At 52.5% G+C, this 24816-nt stretch overlaps 12 protein-coding genes across 12 annotated transcripts; 4 read left to right on the forward strand and 8 right to left on the reverse strand.

Moving 5' to 3' along the window:
- Nucleotides 1–625: 625 nt before the first annotated feature.
- On the reverse strand, nt 626–1258 carry VTN31DRAFT_4301 (uncharacterized protein; the record flags this gene model as incomplete). The annotated part of the gene is made up of 1 exon (XM_069404675.1): nt 626–1258. One exon carries the CDS (start codon nt 1256–1258, stop codon nt 626–628), a length of 633 nt encoding a protein of 210 aa, XP_069261624.1.
- A 56-nt stretch (nt 1259–1314) lies between these two features.
- On the reverse strand, nt 1315–1692 carry VTN31DRAFT_4302 (uncharacterized protein; the record flags this gene model as incomplete). Its single annotated transcript, XM_069404676.1, has 2 exons — nt 1315–1454; nt 1500–1692. The coding sequence occupies 2 exons, from the start codon at nt 1690–1692 to the stop codon at nt 1315–1317; spliced, it is 333 nt and encodes a 110-aa protein (XP_069261625.1).
- A 739-nt stretch (nt 1693–2431) lies between these two features.
- Nucleotides 2432–3992, forward strand: VTN31DRAFT_4303 (uncharacterized protein; the record flags this gene model as incomplete). Its single annotated transcript, XM_069404677.1, has 2 exons — nt 2432–2520; nt 2600–3992. 2 exons carry the CDS (start codon nt 2432–2434, stop codon nt 3990–3992), a joined length of 1482 nt encoding a protein of 493 aa, XP_069261626.1.
- A 171-nt stretch (nt 3993–4163) lies between these two features.
- On the reverse strand, nt 4164–6347 carry VTN31DRAFT_4304 (uncharacterized protein; the record flags this gene model as incomplete). Its single annotated transcript, XM_069404678.1, has 1 exon — nt 4164–6347. The coding sequence occupies one exon, from the start codon at nt 6345–6347 to the stop codon at nt 4164–4166; it is 2184 nt and encodes a 727-aa protein (XP_069261627.1).
- A 28-nt stretch (nt 6348–6375) lies between these two features.
- Nucleotides 6376–6828, reverse strand: VTN31DRAFT_4305 (uncharacterized protein; the record flags this gene model as incomplete). The annotated part of the gene is made up of 2 exons (XM_069404679.1): nt 6376–6550; nt 6596–6828. The coding sequence occupies 2 exons, from the start codon at nt 6826–6828 to the stop codon at nt 6376–6378; spliced, it is 408 nt and encodes a 135-aa protein (XP_069261628.1).
- A 1335-nt stretch (nt 6829–8163) lies between these two features.
- On the forward strand, nt 8164–9033 carry VTN31DRAFT_4306 (uncharacterized protein; the record flags this gene model as incomplete). Its single annotated transcript, XM_069404680.1, has 2 exons — nt 8164–8913; nt 8968–9033. 2 exons carry the CDS (start codon nt 8164–8166, stop codon nt 9031–9033), a joined length of 816 nt encoding a protein of 271 aa, XP_069261629.1.
- A 216-nt stretch (nt 9034–9249) lies between these two features.
- Nucleotides 9250–10821, reverse strand: VTN31DRAFT_4307 (uncharacterized protein; the record flags this gene model as incomplete). The annotated part of the gene is made up of 1 exon (XM_069404681.1): nt 9250–10821. The coding sequence occupies one exon, from the start codon at nt 10819–10821 to the stop codon at nt 9250–9252; it is 1572 nt and encodes a 523-aa protein (XP_069261630.1).
- Nucleotides 10822–11154: 333 nt separating this feature from the next.
- VTN31DRAFT_4308 (uncharacterized protein) lies at nt 11155–12315 on the forward strand (the record flags this gene model as incomplete). Its single annotated transcript, XM_069404682.1, has 4 exons — nt 11155–11187; nt 11251–11303; nt 11360–11513; nt 11584–12315. 4 exons carry the CDS (start codon nt 11155–11157, stop codon nt 12313–12315), a joined length of 972 nt encoding a protein of 323 aa, XP_069261631.1.
- A 304-nt stretch (nt 12316–12619) lies between these two features.
- VTN31DRAFT_4309 (uncharacterized protein) lies at nt 12620–14354 on the reverse strand (the record flags this gene model as incomplete). Its single annotated transcript, XM_069404683.1, has 6 exons — nt 12620–13596; nt 13651–13722; nt 13781–13868; nt 13925–14078; nt 14157–14215; nt 14343–14354. 6 exons carry the CDS (start codon nt 14352–14354, stop codon nt 12620–12622), a joined length of 1362 nt encoding a protein of 453 aa, XP_069261632.1.
- A 4931-nt stretch (nt 14355–19285) lies between these two features.
- On the reverse strand, nt 19286–21197 carry VTN31DRAFT_4310 (uncharacterized protein; the record flags this gene model as incomplete). The annotated part of the gene is made up of 4 exons (XM_069404685.1): nt 19286–19510; nt 19573–19647; nt 19706–19874; nt 21181–21197. 4 exons carry the CDS (start codon nt 21195–21197, stop codon nt 19286–19288), a joined length of 486 nt encoding a protein of 161 aa, XP_069261633.1.
- Nucleotides 21198–22307: 1110 nt separating this feature from the next.
- VTN31DRAFT_4311 (uncharacterized protein) lies at nt 22308–23076 on the reverse strand (the record flags this gene model as incomplete). The annotated part of the gene is made up of 2 exons (XM_069404686.1): nt 22308–22824; nt 22883–23076. 2 exons carry the CDS (start codon nt 23074–23076, stop codon nt 22308–22310), a joined length of 711 nt encoding a protein of 236 aa, XP_069261634.1.
- A 260-nt stretch (nt 23077–23336) lies between these two features.
- Nucleotides 23337–24732, forward strand: VTN31DRAFT_4312 (uncharacterized protein; the record flags this gene model as incomplete). Its single annotated transcript, XM_069404687.1, has 2 exons — nt 23337–23421; nt 23468–24732. 2 exons carry the CDS (start codon nt 23337–23339, stop codon nt 24730–24732), a joined length of 1350 nt encoding a protein of 449 aa, XP_069261635.1.
- Between the last annotated feature and the right edge of the window lie 84 nt (nt 24733–24816).

Here is a 24816-nt window from a genome sequence, read left to right on the forward strand (position 1 = left end):
TATTTGTACAAATGGATCATGGAATCTAGTTGTTGCTGTCTAGTAAAATCCGCATCTAGATTTCGCCGTTTTGGTGAGCGAGGCCCAAGCACATGCACAAACTGGTTCTTCTTGGGTGTCTCGCTCAGCAATTCTTGATCTTGCAAAGGTTGGAACTTGAAGAGACCAAAATCTTCGATGTTCCTTAAAGCAGGAGTCAAGGGTTCGAGAAATTTGATATCGAGACATGGGTGCGAGTGTTGATTATCTGATGAATCGCAGTCACTCTTTGAGTACCTGTCTCACTCTGTTGTTTGTCAATCCTTTGTCTCTTGCATTTCGTTTGTCAGATGATGTGCATAAGTTGAGGTCACTCCCACCCACATGGATGGGCAAGTCGACTCAGTGAGAATTGACGATAGCCTTACCGTCGGCATCCAACTCCTCTGGAACTTTGACATGCTACATAACCTGCCATAATTCAACAGCGAGTTCGTACTAGGTATGTGATACGGAGTGGTAGGCAACAGTAGGCTGATCTGAGCCCAATCGAAGGGACGAGATATGACACAATTGAGGCATGTTACAACGTACTGTGCAGCATTAAGAGCGAGGGCTGTTGAGATTGGAGAAAACTACTGCGATTTCATAGTATGGAACACAAAAATGAATCACAACAGTTTGGCGGATGGGTGTCTTCCCCTTGTAGTTGGAGCTTTCGGTTGTTTTCGGTGTTCCTGTTGGACTGGTCAATGGTCAGTGAGATGCATAATTGCGATCTGTTCAGGTGTTGGAAACTTGTCGAGCGGTCGTCCTCGACTTCGATCGGCTCAGTTCCGCCAAAAATGATACGTCTCGTGAGTTCCGAGTCATCCGACTCAGACGAAGACTCAGCGGGGCCCGAGCCGATTGCAACTCGATCTGCGGATAGCTGGCACCAGCAAGAGCAGGACCGGGGCGTAGCTTGAGGATGATGAGGAATGGGATGAGAGAGGGCAATCGAACTTTCTTCAGCGATAGTCAAGTCGCGGACGACGTCCGGGTAGTCCTCGCAAAGATGGATGTTCACCTCGTTCTTGGCCGAAACCTGGGAAGCTTGCCCTTTGTAAGGGAGGAATGGCAAGCAGAGCAGAGAATGCACACGCCCTCCCACGACGCCACATTTGTCAAGGCAACCATCAAGCCGCAGGAGAAGATCGCCATCCTCCGGGACGGAGACTGCTTTGAGAAGAGGATACGAACATCCCACAGACCACACACACCCACATGGAAGCATCATCCGAAGTAATCTCTCCGAAACTCAAAATCGAACGTCGAATATCTGAGGACAATATATCAGGAGGGAAGTTGGATCAGGCATGCTTTCGGAGCATAAAATTCCGATAAAGAAATTTTGTGGACTGACGAATGTATGTCCTCGTCGTCCAACACGGACGAAGGAGGAGAGACGCCATTAGGATTAGCAAGAGTTGCATCTGTCGCAATGTCAGAGGTAAACAAAAACAGAATAAGAATCGTACTGGACGAATGGACATGTTCTTCAAACTCGAATCGAGATTCAGGTTGAGCACTTTGTAATTGCGTTTGGCGCTCCTGATATCTCTTGCGGTACTCCGTACTGTCCCGGCGAAGATCACCCGTCAGCCTAGGGTTGGGGATCCAACGTCTCCCACAACTGCAATATTCGCCACGAGGAGCGCAAGGAGTGGCCATGGAGAAACACGGGAGCAAACGAGACCGGAACAGATCGATTCAAAGGAAAGTAATCGGTGCACACTCAGGGACCAAACTGGTATGTCATAGGTAGTAGTACAGTCAAACCCAGTTACATAATGCTCCATCTGGTATGCGCTTAACCCTCTAAAGTGAATTGGTATACGGAGTACACGGATCAAAGTACATGTGTTTTGGACTACACTTTTTGGTTCAGGCCAGCTGATCTAACTCTAACCGCTCGCTCGTGCACGCGGGGTCTTGGCACATTAGCTCTCAAGTCAATGAGCGACGTTCGACGCGCGCGCGTCTCGGGCTCAAAAAAAAGAAACCGCGACAATGAGAATCATGTCGTAAGTATCAACACAACAACTGTACAAAGTAAGAACGCTGACCAAGGCAAAAATGAGATGAAAGCACTAATTGTTCTACAAGGCCTGTTACTATTCGATTCTTTGATTTGACTCCCTACTGTACCTACTACGCTCATTGCCGCTCCCAAACATCGCCCAGTTGCACATGATCCAAATCGTCGCGCAGCATGTCTGCCGTAGATCTGGCGCACTTGACGCGTCCCACGGTAGTTTGCCAGTGTTCGCACTGCTCAACCTCACTGGCCGCCTGTGAGAATGCGTGGGTGCGTTTGGCAAGCTCTTTCTCAACGGCCGTGGAGACTTTCACCGTCGACCAGCGTCGCATCAGTCTGTTGGGAACACAGCAGATCTCGTCCTTGTCCGATATGAGGGCGGTAAGAGGATGTACCATGCAAGATATCCATTGTTCAACGTGCCGGGTGAGGGTGGGAGTTTTGATACACATGCAGCCAGAGTATGTTCCCCATTCCTGAACCATTAGAGACCCCCGCGATGAAGATGTGTGGCGGAAGACTGACCAGACCCGGTAACAGGGCGAGGATTTTCTGGAAAATGTCTCGGATTACTTTGCGAGAATTGTTCTCCATGACACAGGCTAGCCCGAAGTTCAGGAACGACTCCATCTCGGCGTTTCTCGGTTTACAGGAGAACGTGTACTCCGCTGTCGATTCGAGTCGCGCACTACCAGCGGCCACCAACAGCAATCCAGCGGACGGAGCGGTCAACATGAATGTCGCCCGACAGATCCGGAATCAGGATTCAAGTATCAATCGATTAGTGGACTCGGTAAATGAACTGCATGGGACGATGCGCGGTCTGCAGCAGGTTTTTACCGGGCTACGCACTGAGTTCGGCACGTCTGCGACGCGCGACATGGACAGATCAGGCGGGGGGATGGACATGCTTCGGACGTTGGTGACTGAGCTCGGGAAGAAGTCGGAGGAGATTGACAAACTCCGACTCGAGAACGAGTCACTCAAAGCAAAGATCGAAGTCCTGGAGGAATGCAACAAGCGGCTGTCGACGTCAGTGCCGATCCGGCGGGATGACTCCTCCATGTCCGGAATCCAAAGCCCGGATTTTCCGGATCTAAGGGCACAGACCCGCCGTGAGCGCCAAAGTCCTTTCATGCAATCCAGTCCACATCAGTCCGTTGCGGACTCATTTGACGACGAATACACGGAATTCATCGACGCTGCCTCGGGGGACGAACCGGCAGAACCGCCGCCAGTTAAAGTGCCCCTGAAGCCGGCGGACAACTCCGGCAACCACGCACAACAATCACACATCGAAGGAAGCTCAAACCAGCACGCTGCCGCCAGCGCGGCAGGCTCTCGTGGAGAGCCTCAGGAACCTGCCGCGAAACGCCCGCGCCTCGCGTCTGGTACCGAGGAAGGTCAGGGCGCAACTCCAGCCGCCGTTCCAGAGAACTCGGCTGTCCCGGTGAAAAAGTCGCGGGGGCGTCCTCCAGGCCGTCCCCGCAAGTCAATGAGTCAGACAAGTCGTGTGGGCGAGTCCTCATTTCGAGTGGAGACGCCCAGCACCAGCGCCAGACGTGGCGGCCGACGGGCACGGTCTGCGTCCAGGAGACCGCCATCGCAGCGCGAGGCCGGGACGGCGGCGTCGGCGGTCATGCCGAACGTGACGGCAACATCGTCTGGAGCGAATGCATCGCCAGCACACCGTGAGGGGGTTACAGAACAGGTCCCTCAGACGGAATACGTCAACGGCAGTGTCGCTGACACGCCGTCAGCGGAAGTCACGGCCAGGCCGGCCCCGGCCGCTCAAGGGTCGCCTATGAACTCAGCAGAGGCGATCGGTGAGGCAGCGCAAAGACAAGCGAAACGAAAATCTCTGGTATCCGCCCGCGAAGCTCTAGTCAGACAAGTTATGGAGCGGGAGGAAGCTATGATTGGGGAACAATAATAAACATGACGAACTTCCAATCTCGTCACTTTCTTTTCTTGCATTAATCTATGCGTGCATATGAATCGATCCTCGCTGCATTCCAAGGATCTCTCAGTGTAACAATGGTAATACATGACAAGTAATTCATAGCGATGATCGACTGTCAGAGAAGACGCCTCGATAATGAAATCATTTCACGCACAAAAACCCACACCCCTGCCTCGCCCTCTCGCAGGCCTTCTTCAGCGCCTGCTCCTCACGATCCGTCCATTTGACGGTCAACTCATCCCAGGGCTTCTTTGCGGTGAACTCCCGGCGGTACGTGCGATACATGGCCTGCAGGCGGCTGACCTCGCGCGGGTCGCCCGTGCCGGAGTAGACGATGAACAGGGTGCAGGACGGCAGTGAGTCGTAGATCTGCGCGATGTAGTTGACAGTTTTGGCGACGGCGGCAGCGAGGGTTGGCGTGGGCGGGTCGGGGACGACCGGGGGAATTCCAGCGGCAGTAGTGGATGTTGATGGCGTAGTGGTGTCGTCTGTTGGGGGGAGGATGGAGGTCGACTCGTTGGCATTGTTCGGATCTGGTAGCCGGTTGCACCAACCGCGCAGGACTTCCAGCTCGCGCAGTCGCGCCCAGGCAAAGTCGACGCCATCGACGGGGATGCTTGGATCGGAAGGGTCGCCGCGGACAGCCCGCGCGATGCCGCGCACCACCTCTTCATCTGACTTGCAGCCGATGGCCACCGTGGCCTGCGCGCCGAAACCGCGCTCGGGGCTGCCCCAGTCGATGACCGCGCCGGTGCGGCCGTCGGGCTTGCCCGAGCGGACGGACCGTTCTAGCCGTCGGAAGATGCTCTCGTTCGTGACGTCGCTTGTGCCCCAGCTGGGTCCCTTGTCACATTTCTGCTTGACCAGCTCGAGAACCGCCCGCGCGTCCTCGATCGAGTCGTGGCCCATCTGTCCCTTTTGGATCTCCCGCCCGAGGTACTTTTGGGTGAGCCACTTGAGGCTGCACTTTAGCGGTGGTCCGCGCGGATGAGGGTAGATGATGGCTGTGTCGACGATGAACGGGTGTGTCAGCTTGAGCGCGGTCAGGTCGGCATTCAGCGAATGGCCGACCAGAATTGTCCGCGGATGGAGGATTTCCAGAAGGCGCTTCTGGATGTCGGCCAGTGTTGTCGTTACCCCTTCAAGTCTTTCCTTTGTGATCCCCGAGTAGCGAGTCAAATAGTCGACAATCGGCAGATCTGGCTTGACCAGCTCGTCCAGCACCACTTCGCCGTCCCATCGCACCAAACTGACCCGTGTCAGCTCCGACTTGCCCCCCTCGGTGATACACATCTCACAATCCAGGGCCAGCACCTCCCGGCCAGCGGTCATGCTGCCCTGCTGGATTTCCGATTCCGGGACCGAGCCGTCGGCAAGCGAATTGACGTGCGTGTCTACCCACCCGTGCTCCGGCGTCTGGCCCAGCCGTTGACGCCGTTCGAGTTCTGCGTTACGCTCCTGTTCGTTGTCAAGTAAGGCCGGATGCAGAACGTAGTCGTTCTCCCGAAGTTCCTCTTTGGTTCCGATGAAGGCGGTGATGGGCGTTTTGTTCGAGGGGGAGTCCTTGCCCGCGTTCACTGGCTTCGGCCCTTTTTGACCGCCAGTGTTCTTGGACTTTGGCAAAGCTGACAGGAGTATCGCCTGCAGAGGCGAATGCACTTTGTTGTACTTACTGTCCCCAGGCGCTTTGACAGGCCAAACGTGTGGGAACATGTCCGCCGTTTTCTTCAAGGGATCAGGAAGATTCTCCCGGGAGAGAGGACGCGGGCTGAAACGATCCGCCGGTGGGAGGCCCTTTTTCCATCGAGTAAAATCATCCATCTCAGTGTCCGTCGACTTTTCCTCCGCGGTGGCCTCTTCTTCCTTGTGCTCCGCATTCTCCTCCAGCGGAACCGACCCATCAAACATGCCAATCTCAATCCCCGGCACCATCAGCACCACGATCTTGCGCACATGGCCTGAGTGCTTCAGCGAAATCCACTGCGGCGCAATCCCATCCGCGAAGCAATACAAGCACAAGCTCTGCAGGTCCGAGATCCGGATCGAAGACTGCAGCGTGCCTTCCACGTAGGTCAGCTTGGGGTACTTGGTCTTCTCCCCATTTTCATCACGTCTCTTGCTCTTTCGTTTCTTTGGCTCTGGTTCGGCGGTGGTTGTTTCCGTACGATTCTCGTTCTCTTCCTGCAGGTTCTTCTCCTCCTGCAGTCGGGACAGCGTCTGGCCAACGCCGAACCCGCTCTCCTTTGCGACGGAACTCTTGATGGGGTCTTCCGAGTCGTCCGTTATGCCGCATTCTCCGCGCTTGCGTTTGGTGCCGTGGGGCATCGTCGAGGCCACTTCCCACAGGGGATTATTATCGTGCAATCTTTCGAGTTGAAAGAGCTTCCGTCAACCTCTCGGAGGTACCTGGTTCTGAAGCTGGTTGAAGGGAGTTCACCACATCACAGATTCCACACTTGACAAAATGATTCTGAGCACAGTCACTAGCACTCGAACTGGGTAAATCTATCCTGGCAGGTGAATGAGAACTGCATCAGTCATTTCAGTTCATTCCTCCAGAGAGATACTCGGACGAGTTCGCTTGGAACCTGCGGGCGGAACCTGAGACTGAAGTTACTGGTTGAAATTTACGGGTATAGATGTCAGAGGGTATGGTCCAGTATGTGTACGATACGTGTATCGTTACGCGCACGTGACCTGCTTCCTGTCTTCTCCTTTCTTGCTCCTTTTTTTTTCTCCTTGTGTTCAGCTCAGTGTTACTATTCGATTCTTTGATTTGACTCCCTACTGTACCTACTACGCTCATTGCCGCTCCCAAACATCGCCCAGTTGCACATGATCCAAATCGTCGCGCAGCATGTCTGCCGTAGATCTGGCGCACTTGACGCGTCCCACGGTAGTTTGCCAGTGTTCGCACTGCTCAACCTCACTGGCCGCCTGTGAGAATGCGTGGGTGCGTTTGGCAAGCTCTTTCTCAACGGCCGTGGAGACTTTCACCGTCGACCAGCGTCGCATCAGTCTGTTGGGAACACAGCAGATCTCGTCCTTGTCCGATATGAGGGCGGTAAGAGGATGTACCATGCAAGATATCCATTGTTCAACGTGCCGGGTGAGGGTGGGAGTTTTGATACACATCCAACACCGAGAACCCTGAAGACACGGAATATTTTGATTCGCGGGGTGCAACACTGCAGTCCTTCCATGATGAAATCGATAACGAAATGTCTTCGCAGTACTCGCTGAGCGGTGACTATCCTGAACGGCCCCATGACGCCCTGTCTAAGGTCCGGCAACAGGTGAGCTCGATGAAACGAGGTTTGATGCCGTTACACATTCCGCCTCACGTTCGCGAGTCGCGCAGCCGCCGCCTCAGCGAGCCCGCTCTCGCGGATGACTTTGGCAACTTCAACTTTAAGAATCTCCCAATGTTGGAGAAGGCCAACAAGGACGTCATCCAGCGGCTGCGCCAGGAGGCCATGCAAGCCCAGCAGCGGACTATGCCCGCCGCAACGGCATCGTCGACCACTTCCACCAGTGCAGGCCCATCCCTCGAGGGAAGCCCGATGCTGCCCATGCCTTTGCAGCGGACCTTGTCGCAAAACAAGGGTCTGTCCGATAATAGATTACGGTAATTTACGCATGCCAAGGCTGATTGATAAGATAACCATGCCTATCTTGCTTAGTCATCGCCATGAGATCTCGGAGTCGGAGAAAACTCCCAGCAGGAAGGAAATGGAATCGGATGACAGGGAGTCGGCATCAGATGAGGTCCTCAGCAAGGTCTGGCAAGTAGGAAAAAGTCCAGGAAGCAACGGCTAGGAGGGATGCTGTGGTCAAAGCGTCATCGAGCGTGATTTCCTGTGCCTCGAGTTGGCCGATAACGGAGCTCGATTGCGCAACAGCTCTCCTAGCGAAGATTTTTCTCTAGGTTACCTATTCGGCTGAGAGATACTGTACATTCAGCTCTGCATACCAACATTTCGACGCTTTAGAATTACTAATTGACCTCCGGTAGAGACTTTTCTTTTTCTTGATTCATCCTCTCTCATTCTCTCTTTCTCTCTCAGAAACTCCCCTCGCGCCGTCGATCCATCCACCTTCACCCCGCACTCCAAGACCTTGCCCCCCACGTTGAGACACCATGTCGACCCTCCAGGAGATCACCTCCCAGGCCGACTTCAACGCGCATGTCTCGGACCTGCCGTCGGAGGCCCTTCTTGTTATCTTTTTCCACACTCCCTGGGCGGCGCCATGCGCACAGATGCGCACCGTCCTGTCCACCCTCGCCTCCAACTACCCCGTGACCTCGCCGCCGAGTATCTCCTTCGTCAGCATCAACGCCGAAGAGCTACCCGATATCTCCGAAGAGTACGACGTGACGGCCGTGCCGTTCGTGGTGCTGGTCCGCAACAAGCAAGTCCTGGAGGCGATTAGTGGGAGCAATGCGGCCAATGTGCGGGATAAGATTGAGCAGCACGCTGGCAAGAGTAGCAATGGCACCAACACCGTGAATAAGGCGTTGATTCCGCCACCGCTGGACGCGGTGCCGCGTGCGGATGCGGCGGAGCCACCGGCTGCCCCTGCGACCAACGGCAACGCGGCGGCGACAGAGCAGCAACCGCCCGCGGATAGCAAAGAGGCGCTCTTCGCGCGCCTCGCAGAACTCGTCAAGGCCGCGCCAGTCATGCTCTTCATGAAGGGCACCCCGAGCGAGCCGCGGTGCGGCTTCAGCCGGCAAATGGTGTCTATTCTCCGTGAGAATAGCGTCAAGTACGGCTTCTTTAATATCCTCGCCGATGAGGATGTCCGTCAGGGTCTGAAGGAGTTTGCGGACTGGCCGACTTATCCGCAGCTGTGGATCAAAGGGGAGCTTGTTGGGGGGTTGGATATTGTATGTTTCCCTTTTTTCCTCTCTGACGGGGGGCTGTTGCTGACCGTGGTTTAGGTCAAGGAAGAGCTGAACAATAATCCGGATTTCTTCAAGGAGTTTGCTGTTCCGCAGGCTTCGTGATTTTTGTCACACGCTAAGGTAAAAAAAAAAAAAAAGTCAACTCGTGGGTGAGTATTGGTGATTGTACCATGACCGATGATACCTGAACTCATTTACAATGACATTTAATCCGATACATACTTGCTGTTGAGCTGGGTAGAATAAATGCAGTCACTGGAGATAAATGAACAAGGCTATTGTACAAATTGAACAAACTAGTAAACATCGTCGTGTAACTCATGCCTGCTTCTGCTCACTCGCCTGAGCTTCGGCCGTCCCGCTCTGACCCTCACTGCTCAACCCCGTCGTCTTCCGCGTCACCTCCTGCCACTCCTTGGGGAACTTCTCTTTCAACACCATAAACTTGGACATAACGTCCTGCTCGTCGACATACGTGCCGGCGAGCCACCGCTCACCCGAGGACGTATCGAACGCCGTGCGGGAATGCACCACACGGCGATTCTCAAAGATGACGCACTCGCCAGGCTTCAGTTTGAGCCGGAACACATTGCTCTCATTCTCCAGCTCCGCCCGGAAATTGTTCAGCGCGGCATGGAGATCACGCACCTTACGCGGCCAGCCGAGCGTCGATGAGCCGAACCGGGGCAACGGTGCCTGGAACGGCGGCGAGTAGTTGACGTGCTTGATGACGCTGCGGTTGAACTTCCGCTCCGTTTCGATGACGCGCCATGTGTTGTAGTACCTGTGATCGGGCTGGATGTAATGGTAGGGAAGTTCGGTCATGGACAGCACACCAAAGTCCTTGCGGTTCAGCTTGCGCACGGCACGGAACGAGTCCGAAAACAGGGACTCGCCGCCCTCGGCAGAGTTCCTGAGGCAGTGGAGCAGCTGGAAGCCCGGAGGGTTGGTCATGTACAGGAGGTCCATGTGGAAGCCCAGGTCCTTGTTGGTGTAGGCGACGTTCTTCGCCTCAGGGACGGACCGAACGTCCCAAGTATTCCCGTAGAAGGAATTGCGCAGCGGGCCCATACGCGTGGCGATTTTCTCCACCATCTCCCTCGAGTCGGGGATGTCCTTGACGAACAGAAGGCCGTACAGAGACAGAGCCCGCATAGCCTTGGCAAACTGGGAGTCGTCGTTCATATAGTCCTCGTACGAAATCCAATACTGATTCTTCTCCATGATCTCCCTGTCCCACAGTTTTCGGTGCCTGGCCACGGGGAGTCCTTTCCGCGTCGGGCTGCCCGGACCGACGAGCTGTCGAGCATGGAAATACGAAATATGGGAGTCATCGAATCCAGGCACATCCGAGGCCCATTTGACCCGCAGCGACTGCCCATTCTTGACATGGACCCAGCGCATGTTGGCCGGACGAATGTCCGCGGGGATGTCCGCGATATGGAAATTGCGCTGCTTGGAGTGCGGGTCTACGCATTGGCGGCAGCCGCAGCTATCGCGCAACTGGACATAATCTAGATACTTGGTACGATCTTGCGACCGCACGCCGGGAATGAAAGGCAAACGAACTGTCGCACCGGTGTCTTTCTGCTCGACAATGACCCCATTGCGGGTGCGCAAGCGGTTGGGATCGGTGGGGAGTCGTCTGATCAGCGGCTTCTCACCAGAGGGCGCGGTCTCACCCTGCGCCGCAGAGGTCGATTCGCTGGGAGGATTGGCTTCGGTAGGTCGTTCCTGGGGTTTCGAGGGCTGCTGCTGCTGCTCCTGCTGCTGCTGCGGAGGTGTTGACTGCGCATCAACAGAGTAAGGCCGCCAAATGGCCGGGGCCGGGCGTACGGAGAGAGGCGCCCTGCGGAATGAACGCAGCAGCAATTGCATCGAGCGAGACATGTTCCCCAGTAGCAAATACTGCGCAGTGTTCAATTCAATGGCGATGGATTTAGATTCTCCTGTTTGTTTATGGAAGACAGATCTGCTGAGCGAAGGGAAAAAAAGAAAAATAAATTACCGTAACGGATGTTCCCGAAACCCGGTAAATTACGGGCATCATACGTTATCTCCATTCATAAACGTCATTTTTTACAGAACTCCGTGCTTCATTGATGAAAGATAAATTGATTCCAGTCACGGTCTCATCGACATTGCTCCGTGATTTTCCCTTCCTCCTTCGTCGCTTCGATGCCATCTTTAAATTGACAGTTGTACAAAAAAACAACTATATGCATGTCAGCCGGGGGCGAACACCTAAAAGATGAGGTCCGTGACTGCGCAGAACTCTGAATTCAACCAATCCCCGGTTTGCTCATATTCTTTTTGCAGGGCACGAGGACGGAGGCGGTTATTGCAGGGGCCATAGCTGGCCTAGTATCCCGGTGAGAATCTATTCCATTGGCTTTCATGGACGGAGTCTGACAGACCTTAATCGCAGCTTCTGCACCGCGCCGCTCGACGTGATCAAGATCCGACTTCAGCTGCAGGTCCACTCCCTTACGGACCCGACATCTATTCAAGGGATTCAAGGACCGGTATACAAGGGTACGCTCCGCACCGCGCGCACCATCATCCGCGAAGAGGGCATCACGGTACGCTCAACCCTACCCGAATTCACCACCGAATACCCTCCCAAATCTAACTTGCGATCCGGAATTCCAGGGCCTATGGAAAGGCAACATCCCCGCCGAACTCCTCTACATCTGCTACGGCGGCGTCCAATTTGCAGCCTACCGCACCACAACGCAAGTCCTCTCCCACCTCCCTCGCCGGCTCCCCTCATGGACTGAATCCTTCATCTCCGGTGCCGTGGCCGGCGGCGTCGCCACCACAGCAACATACCCGCTGGACCTGCTACGCACACGCTTCGCCGCTCAGGGTAACGACCGCATCTACCGCTCCCTACGCGGCGCCGTACTTGACATCACCCAGAACGAAGGCCCCCGGGGGTTCTTCCGCGGCTGTTCGGCCGCCGTCGGGCAGATCATCCCTTACATGGGCCTGTTTTTTGCAACGTACGAGACGCTGCGGCCCATCGTGAGCCAGTTTGAGGAATTCCCCTTCGGCACCGGCGATGCGGCGGCGGGCGTCGTGGCGAGCGTGCTGGCCAAGACAGGAGTGTTCCCGCTCGATCTGGTGAGGAAGCGATTGCAAGTCCAAGGCCCGCATCGGGCGCGCTATGTGCATAGGAATATCCCCGAGTATAGCGGTGTCTTCCGAACAATTGCGGTCATTCTGCGTAACCAGGGCGTGAGAGGATTATACCGCGGGTTGATGGTTAGCTTGATTAAGGCTGCTCCGGCTAGTGCGGTCACCATGTGGACGTATGAGCAGGCATTGAGGGTCATTCGCGAACTGCGGTCAAAGGACACAAGCGGTTCACAAGGGATCTAAGGTGTCTGCCAGACGCAAGCTGTACATTAGATAGCATTGTATATCCCTCCCCAGTATAAATTAATAGAACATTAATAACGAAACCTTTTTTGTCTAGTTCCTGTGACTATCCATAGGACTCAATCTGTCATCAGAACGGGCCAAACAAAAAAAAAGCTACAGGGAACGCTGAACACAAGGGGTTGTCTTGAGAATAATAAAAAACACAGAGGTAACCGGGACAGTGAACTCAGAATTAAACGGAATATGGGACAGTGAAGATAAGAGGCCTTTTAACATCATTGACAGAACACGCTGGTTCCGCTTAATACTCGGCTTCTCCCTCTCCTTCTTCACCCTCAAGGCCGTCCGAGGCAACCTCCTCGTAGTCCTTCTCGAGGGCGGCCAGGTCCTCTCGAGCCTCAGTGAACTCGCCCTCTTCCATACCCTCGCCGACGTACCAGTGGACGAAGGCACGCTTGGAGTACATGAGATCGAACTTGTGGTCCAGACGGTTCCACGCCTCCGCAATGGCGGTCGTGTTGGACAGCATGCTGACGGACCGGTCGACGGGGGCGAGCTCGCCACCCGGCACGCGCACCGGCTTCTGGTAGTTGATACCCAGCTTGAAGCCAGTCGGGCACCACTCGACCAGGTTGAACGACGACTTGGCCTTGAGCGACGCAATGGCAGCGGTGCAATCGCGAGGCACAACGTCGCCACGGTACAACAGAGCGACAGCCATGTACTTGCCGTTGCGAGGGTCGCAGACGACCATCTGGTTATTGGGCTCGAAGCACTGGAAGGTGAGGTCGTGCACCTTGAAGCTCTCGTGCGAGCTGCGGTTGCTCGAGACAACGGGAGCGTACGAGATGAGCGGGTAGTGGATGCGCGGGAATGGAACCAGGTTCGTCTGGAACTCGTTCAGATCGACGTTCAGGGCGCCATCGAATCGGAGACTCGACGTGATGGAGCTGACGACCTGGGCAATGAGCCGGTTCAGGTGCTCATAGCTCGGGCGCGGGATGTCGAGGTTGCGACGGCAGATGTCGTAGACCGCCTCGTTGTCCACCAGGAACGTGCAGTCAGAGTGCTCAATGGTGCTGTGTGTGGAGAGCACCGCGTTGTACGGCTCCACGACGGCGGTCGAGACGCGCGGAGAGGGGTAGACGGAGAACTCCAGTTTCGACTTCTTTCCGTAGTCGGTTGACAGACGCTCGAGCAGAAGAGCACCGAAACCAGACCCAGTGCCACCGCCAAACGAGTGGAAGATCAGGAAACCTTGCAGGGAATTGCAATTATCTGGCCATTGGTTAGTCTCTGATGCGTCTCACGCGGGGCGATAGCGGAACGTACCGGCCACACGGCGAATGCGGTCAATCACGCTGTCCACCAGCTCCTTGCCAATGGTGTAGTGGCCACGGGCGTCTGGCAAGTAACCACGTTAGCTTTTACCAGTATGGCCACCTCGCCGTTCACGACATACAGTTGTTGGCAGCATCCTCCTTGCCGCTGATCAGGTACTCAGGGTGGAACAGCTGGCGGTAAACACCAGTGCGGATCTCATCGATGGGCTGTTCAAGTCAGCAAGCAAGCCGCATTATCCCACGGCCCTGAGCAGATCACAAACCGAGGGATCCAAGTCAACGAAAATCGACCGCGGCACGTATTTCCCGCTGGAGGTCTCGGTGAAGAAGGTGTCGAACGCGCCAGGGTCGCCAACATTCTCGGCGGCCTCGGGGTCAATGCGGCCATCGGCCTTCAGGCCGTGCTCAAGGAGGTACCTGAAGAGAGTGTTGGGTCAGTAATCTAGGGGGAACACCATTCCCAATGGGATGCAATGAAAGGCGAGGACTGCATACAATTCCCAGGCACTGTTACCCAGCTGGGTACCAGCCTGACCGATGTGAATATGGCACACCTGAAAGACAGATCTGTTAGCCTATGTTTGCAGTGTTGAATTTGGCCACAAACACCGCGGCTGCGAGCGTGACGGATTTTGGTTCAGGGGCTCGCGAACCAGCGAAGGAAGCAAGCAAAACACGTACCTCACCGCGCATGGTTGAGACGCTTTTCGACAGAGATGGGGGTGGTGTAGGGAGGGAAAAGCCGTTTGGGGGAGGGAGGAATTAATAATTGGGGAGGATTGGGACGCAGCGGAAGGAGAATGGGAAGCATGAACAGACGGTGTGAGTGAACTGGCCTACGCTACCGAGTAAATTAACTGGAAAAGAGAGGGGCATTTCGTGCTCTTAGCCTTTTTGGGATTGTTGTAAACAAAGTTGATCCAGCCAATCAGAATACGTCATTACTCTGCCCTAGACCATCTTGGGTCAAGCTCCGCCTCCCGGCTTTTTCCTTCCCTCTCCGAGATGGCTCACCGAGTTCTCCCCAGATCAAAGGGTCGTTTTGGTTCTGTGGGAAAAAAAAAAAAAAGTCGAAATCAGGGCCTGTTGAAAAATCGTGAGCTTTTTGAGCAGTGTAAATCGTTCATCGCGGCGAAGTGTTGGTGAGAGTGGAAACTGAGAAGTCCGGCTTGTTGGGGATTCGATCGGGGACCAAATCACGTGCTTCATTATGTTTTCCCAATCACAAACTCAAAAACTTTCCTGTTGAACAACCCTCGATGCGTTCACGCTTCGTGCATGGACATTGGCCAGTGGAATCCTTTTCATTGCAGCGTGGCAAGCCCATGTCTTTTTTCCCGACACTTGCATCGAGGATCAAATGGATGTGAGGTTGCCAAATCATAAGCTTGCGGAGGGAGCCGATGCGCGGGAAGCATCATGACGATTGTCAGGCCGCCATCGCCAGGACCTTCATACGATTCTTTTGCAACAAATATCGCGATAAGCCGGGCCTGGAAACCCCGAAAGAGAGAGGCAGCTGGTAGAAACCAGTCATTTCGGTGTGGAATACGGAGCATTGAGAAGTTTGAAGTCTCAAATCCCGAGTAGTCAAATCTCGCTCTTTGTCAGGCCCATTTGATAGGCTATTTCCGAGGCCATCAATCCCGTCATGATTGAGCAAATCGTCAGCCAACTCGACGAACTAATTGCCTAGAGGATATGGACTCGGGGAAAAAGATGGCAGTCCTGAAGCATCTGGGTTTCCATGGCGAACACTTGTGGATGAGTGACAATAGACATGAAGGTGCCTTCTGAGCTCATGTCCTTAGTCGGTACTCCATAGCTGTTAGAAACAAATACAAAAGGACACATCAGTAGGCCACACTGCATTGTCTGATTTCGAACACAAAAAACAATTGTCCCAATCTATGACTCACTAGTAATACCACTTTCAATGGAGCCGTGCAACCGGCCGGTACATACAGCTGTCACGATTCATGGCTCAACTTCCTAGCCACTCAGCTATCTTTGAAAAAGAGCTCGGCCTAACAAACAATCGGGAGAAATGGGCTCAAATAGTACGGAGTACTTATTTCCAAAGCACTGGGTCTTTTGGCAATGATCCTTGAATCACGAGCGTGACAGAACCTTCCAATTCATGTAGACAACGTACTGGGAACAAAAATGACTCGGAATCTCGAGACGATTGGAAATTCTTTTGTCCTGAAAAATACTACTATGGAGGGCTACAGAGTACCTGTGACAAAACTATGAACAATGACAGTCACAGTCCATTGTCCGGGACAGTTTCCCGGAATCCTTTCAATTCAGCATAGTGTACAACCAGGATTATTTTCTCCATTATACGGAGTACTCGTGACGGAATGATTCATGGTTTGATGAGATTCCAAATTGAACTCGATCAACAGGAGTCATAAAGAACTTTCATGCAAATGGTATTCAAGAGCGCGGGAATTTCCCTCCTTGAGATATTGAACACGATTGTCGCCCTCCATATAAATACAGAGCCGTCCTCCATTCCAATGGAATCCCATGCCGTGGCTAAGGGCATATTCATCCTTGGAAAGGCACTCGATGACAACTATGTTTAGGATACAAGATCTCATTGACAAACTCAAAAATAACATCGCTCGCAGAACCGGAGATGATGCCAAGACAAATGCACCAGATGAAACATTTCAAGATATTGTCCGGACGACTAAAACAATCGTGAGTCACCCCTTCTGAAGTGTTGCAGGGAAAAACTTGATCGTCGTGTTAATCAAAGATATCGAGAATCTTAGTACGAAATTCAAATGGATTTGATAATGCTTCTCGAGACCCTCAAGGACATCCAGAAGGCTCACATTTTCAGCGAGCGAGATTGGATAACGCCATGGGGGAGGGAATCCATGGGGATGACCAAAACCGAAATGATGCGCCATGTTGTCCGCGCTCAACTGCCATCGATCGAAAGTCAAGTGGAGCAATTAGCGTCGAAGGCGCGCTCTGACCCAGAGAGAAGCTCTCATCCGGGGTACATTGAAGAACTGGAAGGTCTGGAACTCAACTTGCGCAAACTTAGAGAGGAATATCTCGTTTCCTAGTTCTCTGACACGCTGTTGATTGAAGAATAAACAATAGCTAATGGAATATTAGTCTATTCTTTACGTCTTGTAGGTAGTTCGCGGCTCGCTTTGTGGATTCTGAATCAACATTGGTTTCTTTACATAGCCTATACTCCTTACAGACTGCATTTATCGACTGAAGACTACATGTACTGTGTTGGAAACCACAATGGTCATCATGTACCTTTGCTTTGGCAGCACATAGTAGCAGTTAGGTCCTTGAATATTACTATGCACAGATCAGGTATGACATTAGGGTTAACTAGACGTTGGTAGTAGCTGCCGTTCCATCGACCATCCGAGTCCTTTCAACAAGTACACATCAAAACAACGACTGCTGATTCGATGGAGGCTGTACTGTTTTCAGCGACATTACAATAACTCTTCATTTGTAAAGAATATTGTTCTAGACATGGCCAGTTTTCAAGAACAAGCAATGGCTGGCACTTAGACAGCTTAGTACTTAATTCGATGCAGATCACCATAGTTCTCCGAGTTCAAAGCACGTTGTTACCGGGCCTTTTCTACCTTTGTCGATCACAGTTTCACGAGTCTGGGGACGAACCATGCCACCCTGTGCTTGCTACTCAATTCCTATCGCTGATGTAGTGGTCATTTGCCAGTTCTTTGACACGGAAGACCCTCGAGTCGAAGAAACGAGGCATCAACAATAAGTAGTATGTGACATTCGTCGAACCGGGCGGGATTTTCCACCGTATGGCGTCTACTTGATATTCCAGCCTGCTCAAAAATAAATAGAGACGGCTCGACACTCGTTGATATAGTCTCATCCTTGAAAACACCAAGACGACACGGGAAAGCAGCACTCTGAAACACTATTCTCAACCAAAACACAGAAAATAAATCAAATGACCACACCAAATGAGGCATCGCAAGAAACTTCATATCTCAGGCGCATCTTGATGATGGCAAGCAGCAGTCCCGTTTTAATCTGGAAAAAACGAAAGTAGATTGGCATACTGACAAAAAGAATTCATCAAAATAGGAGGACAGTATTGTCAAAGAATCGCAAGTGGCTTCCAAAGCCCTAACCAAAGTCTCCGATATTTTCAGTCTTCCTGATAAAGGAGAAAACAAGCCACCATGGGCAGTAACTATGGCTCTGCTCGAAGCCGACATTACGTGCCACGCTCTCGAGACGGACATCCTACCGTCGCTCATGGAGAAAGTGAACGAGTTCGGGTCAGTTACGGGCTTTGGTGATCAGTACGTTATCCATAAGAAGGATGTCACGAACAAATTTGAAGAGCTCGAAGAATTAATGAAGACCTCGCGAGCCCGATTGGTACAATTTGACTGGGATGTGAAAAAAGAGTGGAGACTGGAGGGCAAAAGCTTTCAGAAGCAGCATTATTGGGCGCGCGCTATTCGGGACGAATATCAACGCATTGCCAATCATGACAACCCTCATTGCAACATGACGGAGGTCATGCTAGCCGTAGCCGCCTTGAAAGAATATCGGGGCTCGGGAGAGAACATTCCAATATTTGTGGACTATGTTTTACAGAGGAGACGAGAGGCAGGTCTGTGCACTCTAGTAAAGTACCTAGGTGCCTACGTACCCAGGTGCTTACCATTTTACTATGATTGGGAAACGTTGGAACAACACGGCATATCTTTTTGTTGGTTACTAGGTTCATGTAGTTAGCTATCTTGAATTGATGCTGGGCAGTTTGTCTTTTCAAATTGCTTGGATCAAAAAGTCCTATGATTCTAGACAATGATGATGATGTCATGAAATCATGGATGATTTTGAAGAGCCGTGAATGCTTCGACCTTGCACTTGAAGTCCTATAAAGCATAAACTTAGTAGACTGTCGTTGTCCAAGTTACTGTTTATTCCGGCCATTCAACGAGTTCCAGAGGAACTAGATGACAAGATGGAGACTGCAACAATCCATCATGTCACAATCAATACTAACTTGCAAAGATCTGATTATGGAATGGCCTGCTTCAAAAACAAACAAAAACCAAGACTAGAACAATTCATTGTTCAAGAGGTGTCACAAAGCAAAGGTTTTCGCACATCGAGGAGCATTCCAACTGGACATTGCCTACCGTGTCTGATGATTCGTCCCATATAGCCTGCGCCCAGTATCGCTCATTCTGGAAATCTATGTCCTCCTGGTTCCAAATTCTCGGTAACTGCTTTTCTATGCTTCACAAGCTTGGAACGCAATGCTCGTATTCCCTCGAGGGCGTTCAGTTTGTCAATTCCTACTACGGAGAACTTTGGCACAAGACGGCCCGTTTTGGGGCCCATGGGAGGTTGGTCACCTGCAAAATAAAATCACGTGATGTCATATGCCCTGATTATTTGCCGTCTTGGGAACTCCCTAGGCTCAAGAGCCTGCGCTGGCTATGCTTTCAGAACAGATGAAAAAAAAAAGGGGTTGTGGCTGTGGATGAGATTATTAATTTCGCCATTATTGAGACGAATGCGCTGAGATGAGGCTGATGCAAGTAGACGCCTTGTTCTCTTTTCATCCACTATCAGACATTGCTCGCCGCGTCGGTGGAGATCTTCTCGGTCAGCCATTTGCGGATCTCAGCGTGGACCTCTTGCGCCTGCGCGGTTGTGGCGACCTTTCCGGTGCCGATGGCCCAGATTGGCTCGTAGGCAATGACCACCTTGTCCCATTGCTCGGGCGTCAGCTGCTCTGCGACGGCGTTGAGTTGCCGGGTGACCACATCGATGGTCTGGTTCGATTCGCGCTCCTACAACGAATCAGTACTACTACCCTCAATAGAGAGAAAAGTAAAATCTTCAGTCATCTTACCTCCAGACTCTCGCCAATGCAGAGAATCACATTCAAGCCGCCCTCAATCGCCGCCTTGACCTTGCGGGAAACGAACTAGAGAAAACTGATCAGCACCACCCACTCGAGCATTTCGGAGCAAGAGTAGACCTACATCATCATCCTCCCGCAGCAACACCCTTCGCTCGCTATGCCCAATAATCACCCAATCCACACGAATGTCCCGCAGTTGTTCGACGCTGATCTCGCCAGTGAACGCGCCGTTCGAATCATCAGACACGGTAAGCAATGTCCAGTTGGAATGCTCCTCGAGGTGCGAAAACCTTTGCTTTGTGACACCTCTTGAACAATGAATTGTTCTAGTCTTGGTCTTTGTTTTTGAAGCAGGCCATTCCATAATCACATCTTTGCAAGTTAGTATTGATTGTGACTTGATGGATTGTTGCAGTCTCCATCTTGTCATCTAGTTGCTCTGATCCTCGTTGAATGGCTGAAAGAGACAGTACCTAAACTTGGATAACGACAGTCTAACCCTACATTAATGATTTTCAGAGGTGGCTACATTGTGCACTCAATCACGTCTACGATCAAAACATGCACTACTATAGGCTGATTCGTATGAGTCTCTGTCCGCGTAAGAACTCCGTACTAGATGCTGCTGTCGCTGGTCATGGGAGAGATCAGAGGATGATAGATTCACTCATTTTCTCTACGTACTATGTAACCATGCCTTGAAACTACTACTTACTACGGTGATGGACAAAATGGGCGAACTACCGTCTCGTATGGAGTATTTCGTACCGAGGCAACACAGTATCTGCGCCTTCACGCCCCAAACACCGGTAGCTTGCCGTCACTGTCCAGATGTTTCCTCTCATCCAACACATCACCAGATGCTAAACTCCCGCGATGAAGTTGAATCTAACACTTCTTTTGAGCTGTAGGAACATGTTATTTGTCAAAACTTTTGTCAAATATCGACCTGTTTGTGCGAGACATTCGTGTTTCTTCATCAACAGCATCCGAGCGTGTCAAGGTACGATAGAAAGATTGCTTGCTAACTCCTCAACGAAGCTTGTCTATGGTCCGATAGAGGTAGATTTGACTCCTTAAATATGACTGATGAGTTCAGTAATTATCAATGCCGATGTTGACTGAAGGAATGTGCAAATCAACTTCTTGGCGAGGTTCTACATAAAGGCGAACACCACGCAAGACTCTTCCTGCGATTTGAGCACTTCAATCACAGCACAGTATAGCGATCCTCCACAACAGACTGCAAAAATAGCCATTTCAGAGACGTACATATACGGGGAAGGACTCGTACTGTAAAATTGTCGGCATTGTAGAACGTAGTGGTTTCTGCGAGAATGACGGCATATACTCGTAGCAATGTCGGTTAGACCGTGCACGAGTCGCCGCTGCCAATTGTCACTCTACAGTACAAGATCAAGCAACACGTCTGAATAGGCTTACAGTCATCCGATGTGTAAAAAGTTTGAAGAATCCCCGCCAAAATTAGTTAGGTAATCCATCCGTCGGATGCAAAATTGTGTCAGTCTTGGCACCGGACGCGTTGTTAACGAAAAAAAATCGCGACGCGTTGAGTATGTAATTGCATCCACTTACCAGTCAAATGCTGCCATTTTCCCTTAAAAAAAGGGTTTACGATCCGAATCATTTTGTATCGGGTTGTATATACCCTTTAGATAGGCCACGGATCTCATCTCACCTACGAGTTCCTGGAATTTTGCCGGAATCACAATATCATCTCATTCTGTTTCGTCCCCAGGAGGACCCAATTCTTGCAGCCTCGGCCCAAAGGTAAGCCCAGCCGTTGTTGGAAGTTGTACCATATTCGGATCGATATTCTGACTAGGCTCAGACCAGGACCGGCCGAGTTCACTCAGGTGGCGCGTGAGCTCTGCTCGGCGGCATTCACGCATCATATCCTGCCGCAGAGAGATTAGATAGTCGGCACGATACTGATGGTCGTTCTACGGAGTAGCATCCTCGCACGCAGCTGCGCATCCGCCCATCCTGGGGATCGGTTTATGAGCAACAAGATCGTAGATGCACGACAGATTGCCATCTAAGGTAGGGAAATAGTGACTACGGTAGAGCATTGTAGGAGCCAATCTCTGAAGAAGGCCAGCCTTCAGAGTCGTATACGAGTATTACTTGAAGTAACCTGTCTTTGATGGGAGTGTTGTGAAGAGAAAATATCAGGGAGGGATGAAAGGGCCTGAGGAAAGAAAGGGGCGCGAGACTTCGCTACTTAAACCAAGAAAGGTTAGCGCATCAGGAATGCCCCACTCGGCCGAGGGCATCAGCCAATGACAGCTAGGTTATATCTTTAAGTTATTTTAGTTAGGTAATTACGGAGCACCTACTCCGTACTTACCTAGGAAGGTACATGTACAACTCTGTAAGGCTCTCCAGGCTCCAGCAGAAGATGAGGATGAAGAGGCCAAGACATGGGCGTCTGAAGTCTGAGCCAGCTGTTTTGTGAAGGATCTGAAAGTGCTGGAGTAAGTAGGCCTAGTAGTGACAGGCTTGATAAGAAAAGAATGTGGATATGCAGATGATCTGGGGAAAGTTCGAGGTCATCAGTCATCGACGCGTGATTGAAGACTACTATCCGATCAATATCTGAACGAAATGGCTCTATACAAAGTTCCAAACCAACACCATACTCCGAGAATGCCCAGTTTGAACAATCAAACGGAACCCCAGAAAAAGACGAAGAGCAAAAATCACAGCGTAGTAACCGCCCCAGTCTTTCGATCCCACCGCACCTTAAGATCCACGCGGAACTCCGCCGTCGTGACACCAAACATCTTCAACAGCGCAGTCTGTCTCGAGTCAAGGACCTCGCCCTCGGTGCAAACACGGTACCCTTCCTGGTCGTCGGCCATCTGCAGGACAACCTGGCCCTTGACGAGACGGGTCGGCACGCCAAGTTTGCGCAGGGTCGGCTCGACGGTGTGGCTGATTGGCTCGTCCTCCTCAATGGGGATCTCACCGGCGCGCGAGTAGACCAGGCCGTTGGGGATGGTGAATGTGCGGGTAGCGACGGTGCCGGCACGCGCAAAGTCCTGCGGCCGGAAATTCTGAAAGAACGACTCCACGGCTTCCGGGTCGCGCGACGTGAAGAGCAGACCAACGGCACCGGTCAGGAAAGGCGCGAGCTGGTGCAGGTTGGGAGCGCATTCGGTTTCAGGAGTGGAACCGAGGGCGACGCCCATGACTTTGGTTTTGCCGAAGAAGATGCTATTATTCCGTTTTGGTTAGAAGGGTGAACCATTGAGCTGCGGGGCAGCAACAGTACCGGCTATCGGAGAACTCTGTGCGCACATCCTTCAAGAAGGCATTGCGCATGTTGTCGACGCTGAAAACGTAGAGATGGTCGTATTTCTCGACGCATTCTCGGATGTTGGAGTATAGTCGACGGGTTTGTTCCTTGTGGTCTTTTCTGGTGACCTTGGACTCGTGAACGAGTCGGGCGCGTTTGGACTTGGGCATAGTGCTGATCGGATCGAAAAGTCCAGGATCAACGAGTCGATGTGTCCCTCATGGACAGAGGAGTGTGGATTTTAGATATTTTTTACGATAAGTTCTATCAGCGATCTGATAGGCTTATCGAATGGAGCTAACTAAATCAGGCAGGTGAGCTACGAACTCGTGTGTTAGACTACGAGTTATCCAGTCTTCGGCGAAAGCGATCAGAGAGCAGAGGGATCTAGCTCCAGCGCTCTGCGCAATTCGCCAGTATGCTTGATTTTATGGAGTACATCCAGCTCGCCTTTGCTGAAGCTACCAGCTGGAACCGCGACAATTCCTACTCTGCTCTGACGGCGACCGCCGAGTGTAAGCTCCGAGCTCCTGTACCAGACCGTTGGACTGACGAGCGAAGCTTTGCTCGATTTCCCTGTCCCCGAAAGACTCCAATTCCACCTATCGTCGCTGTCGACGCCGCATTTTGCTACTGCCTACACCCTCGGCACCGTCGGCCTGATCGATGGCTCAATATCCTACCTCTTCAGCACCGTTCCGCTCGACGATACTCCGTCGCAGAGCGGGCGGATTCCCCTCCGCAGCCTCGTGCACGGCTACCGACAGATTCGCGCGCCCGTTCCCCCGTCACGGACCTGGGGCTGGGACGCCCTCGAGGATCCAACACAGGTCATACCGCCCAACGTAGACGACGGTACGGAGCGCCAGCGCAAGGCCACTCTGCTGCACGCCACGCTCCACCTGCCACCACCCACGACCCTCAACGCGCTGTTTCTCCGGCGCATCTCCTCAACCACGCAGCTGACTCTCGCTCTGACGTCGACACGGGGCCCAAGCCACTCGCCGCCACGCAAGTCCTCCGCACCACATGCCGCGCTCCTCGCGCAGCTGAGCTACGACACTGGTCGCTTCTGCAATGAGTACCTGTTCAGCACGGACAGCGCGCTGTTTGGCTGGCGCGGTTTGTGGAATTTTGGTCTCGACTCAACGCCAGGCACGCGCAGCAATGATGGCAAGGTCTCTTTGCTCTCCGCCGGAGCGGAGGCGTACTACTCGCCGTTGTCTTCGGTCGTGGGTTTCTCCACGGGGCTTAAGTTCACGACGCTCCCCGCCGCGACGCGTCCGCGGGCTAACACAGGCCCAATGTCTAGCTTTCCTTACACGCTGACACTCACCCTCACGCCGCTGATGGGGTCGCTGTCGACCACATATTCGCTGCGAGCGTCCCCCAACCTCGCATTCAGCTCGCGCTTTGGATTCAATGTCTACAGCTGGGAGAGCGAAATGGTTGCGGGATGTGAAATTTGGCGGCGGCGGCAGCGACCAACTCTACAGGACTCATCCTCATCCCCTGCCACTGAGGAGGCTTCTTCCCCCACAGAGGAAAATCAGGACTCCGTAATCAAGATCCGCGTCGATCAGTCCTGGAACATACGCATTCTGTGGGAAGGAAGATTGAAGTCGCTGCTGGTCACAGCAGGCGTGTCCATTGGACCAGGCTCGCTATCGGCGCTCTCCGACTCTACATCTACGACGAACGCAAAACAGCCGGCGCATTCATCTGGGAAGACGGCCGCCGCTTTTTCAACGCAGAGCGCCGGAGGCGGGTCATCTGGACCGTCATATTGGCGTGGGATCGGTGTGTCGATTTTGTATTCTTCATGATGGATGTTTTTTTTTCCCTTTTAGGTTTTATGGCATTGTGAATGATTGATGATACCTGGCACATACTCATTATTGTTCGTTCTT

The sequence above is a fragment of the Thermomyces dupontii genome (assembly GCF_041956625.1).
Source record: "Thermomyces dupontii strain NRRL 2155 unplaced genomic scaffold VTN31scaffold_3, whole genome shotgun sequence".
Lineage (NCBI taxonomy): Eukaryota > Fungi > Ascomycota > Eurotiomycetes > Eurotiales > Trichocomaceae > Thermomyces > Thermomyces dupontii.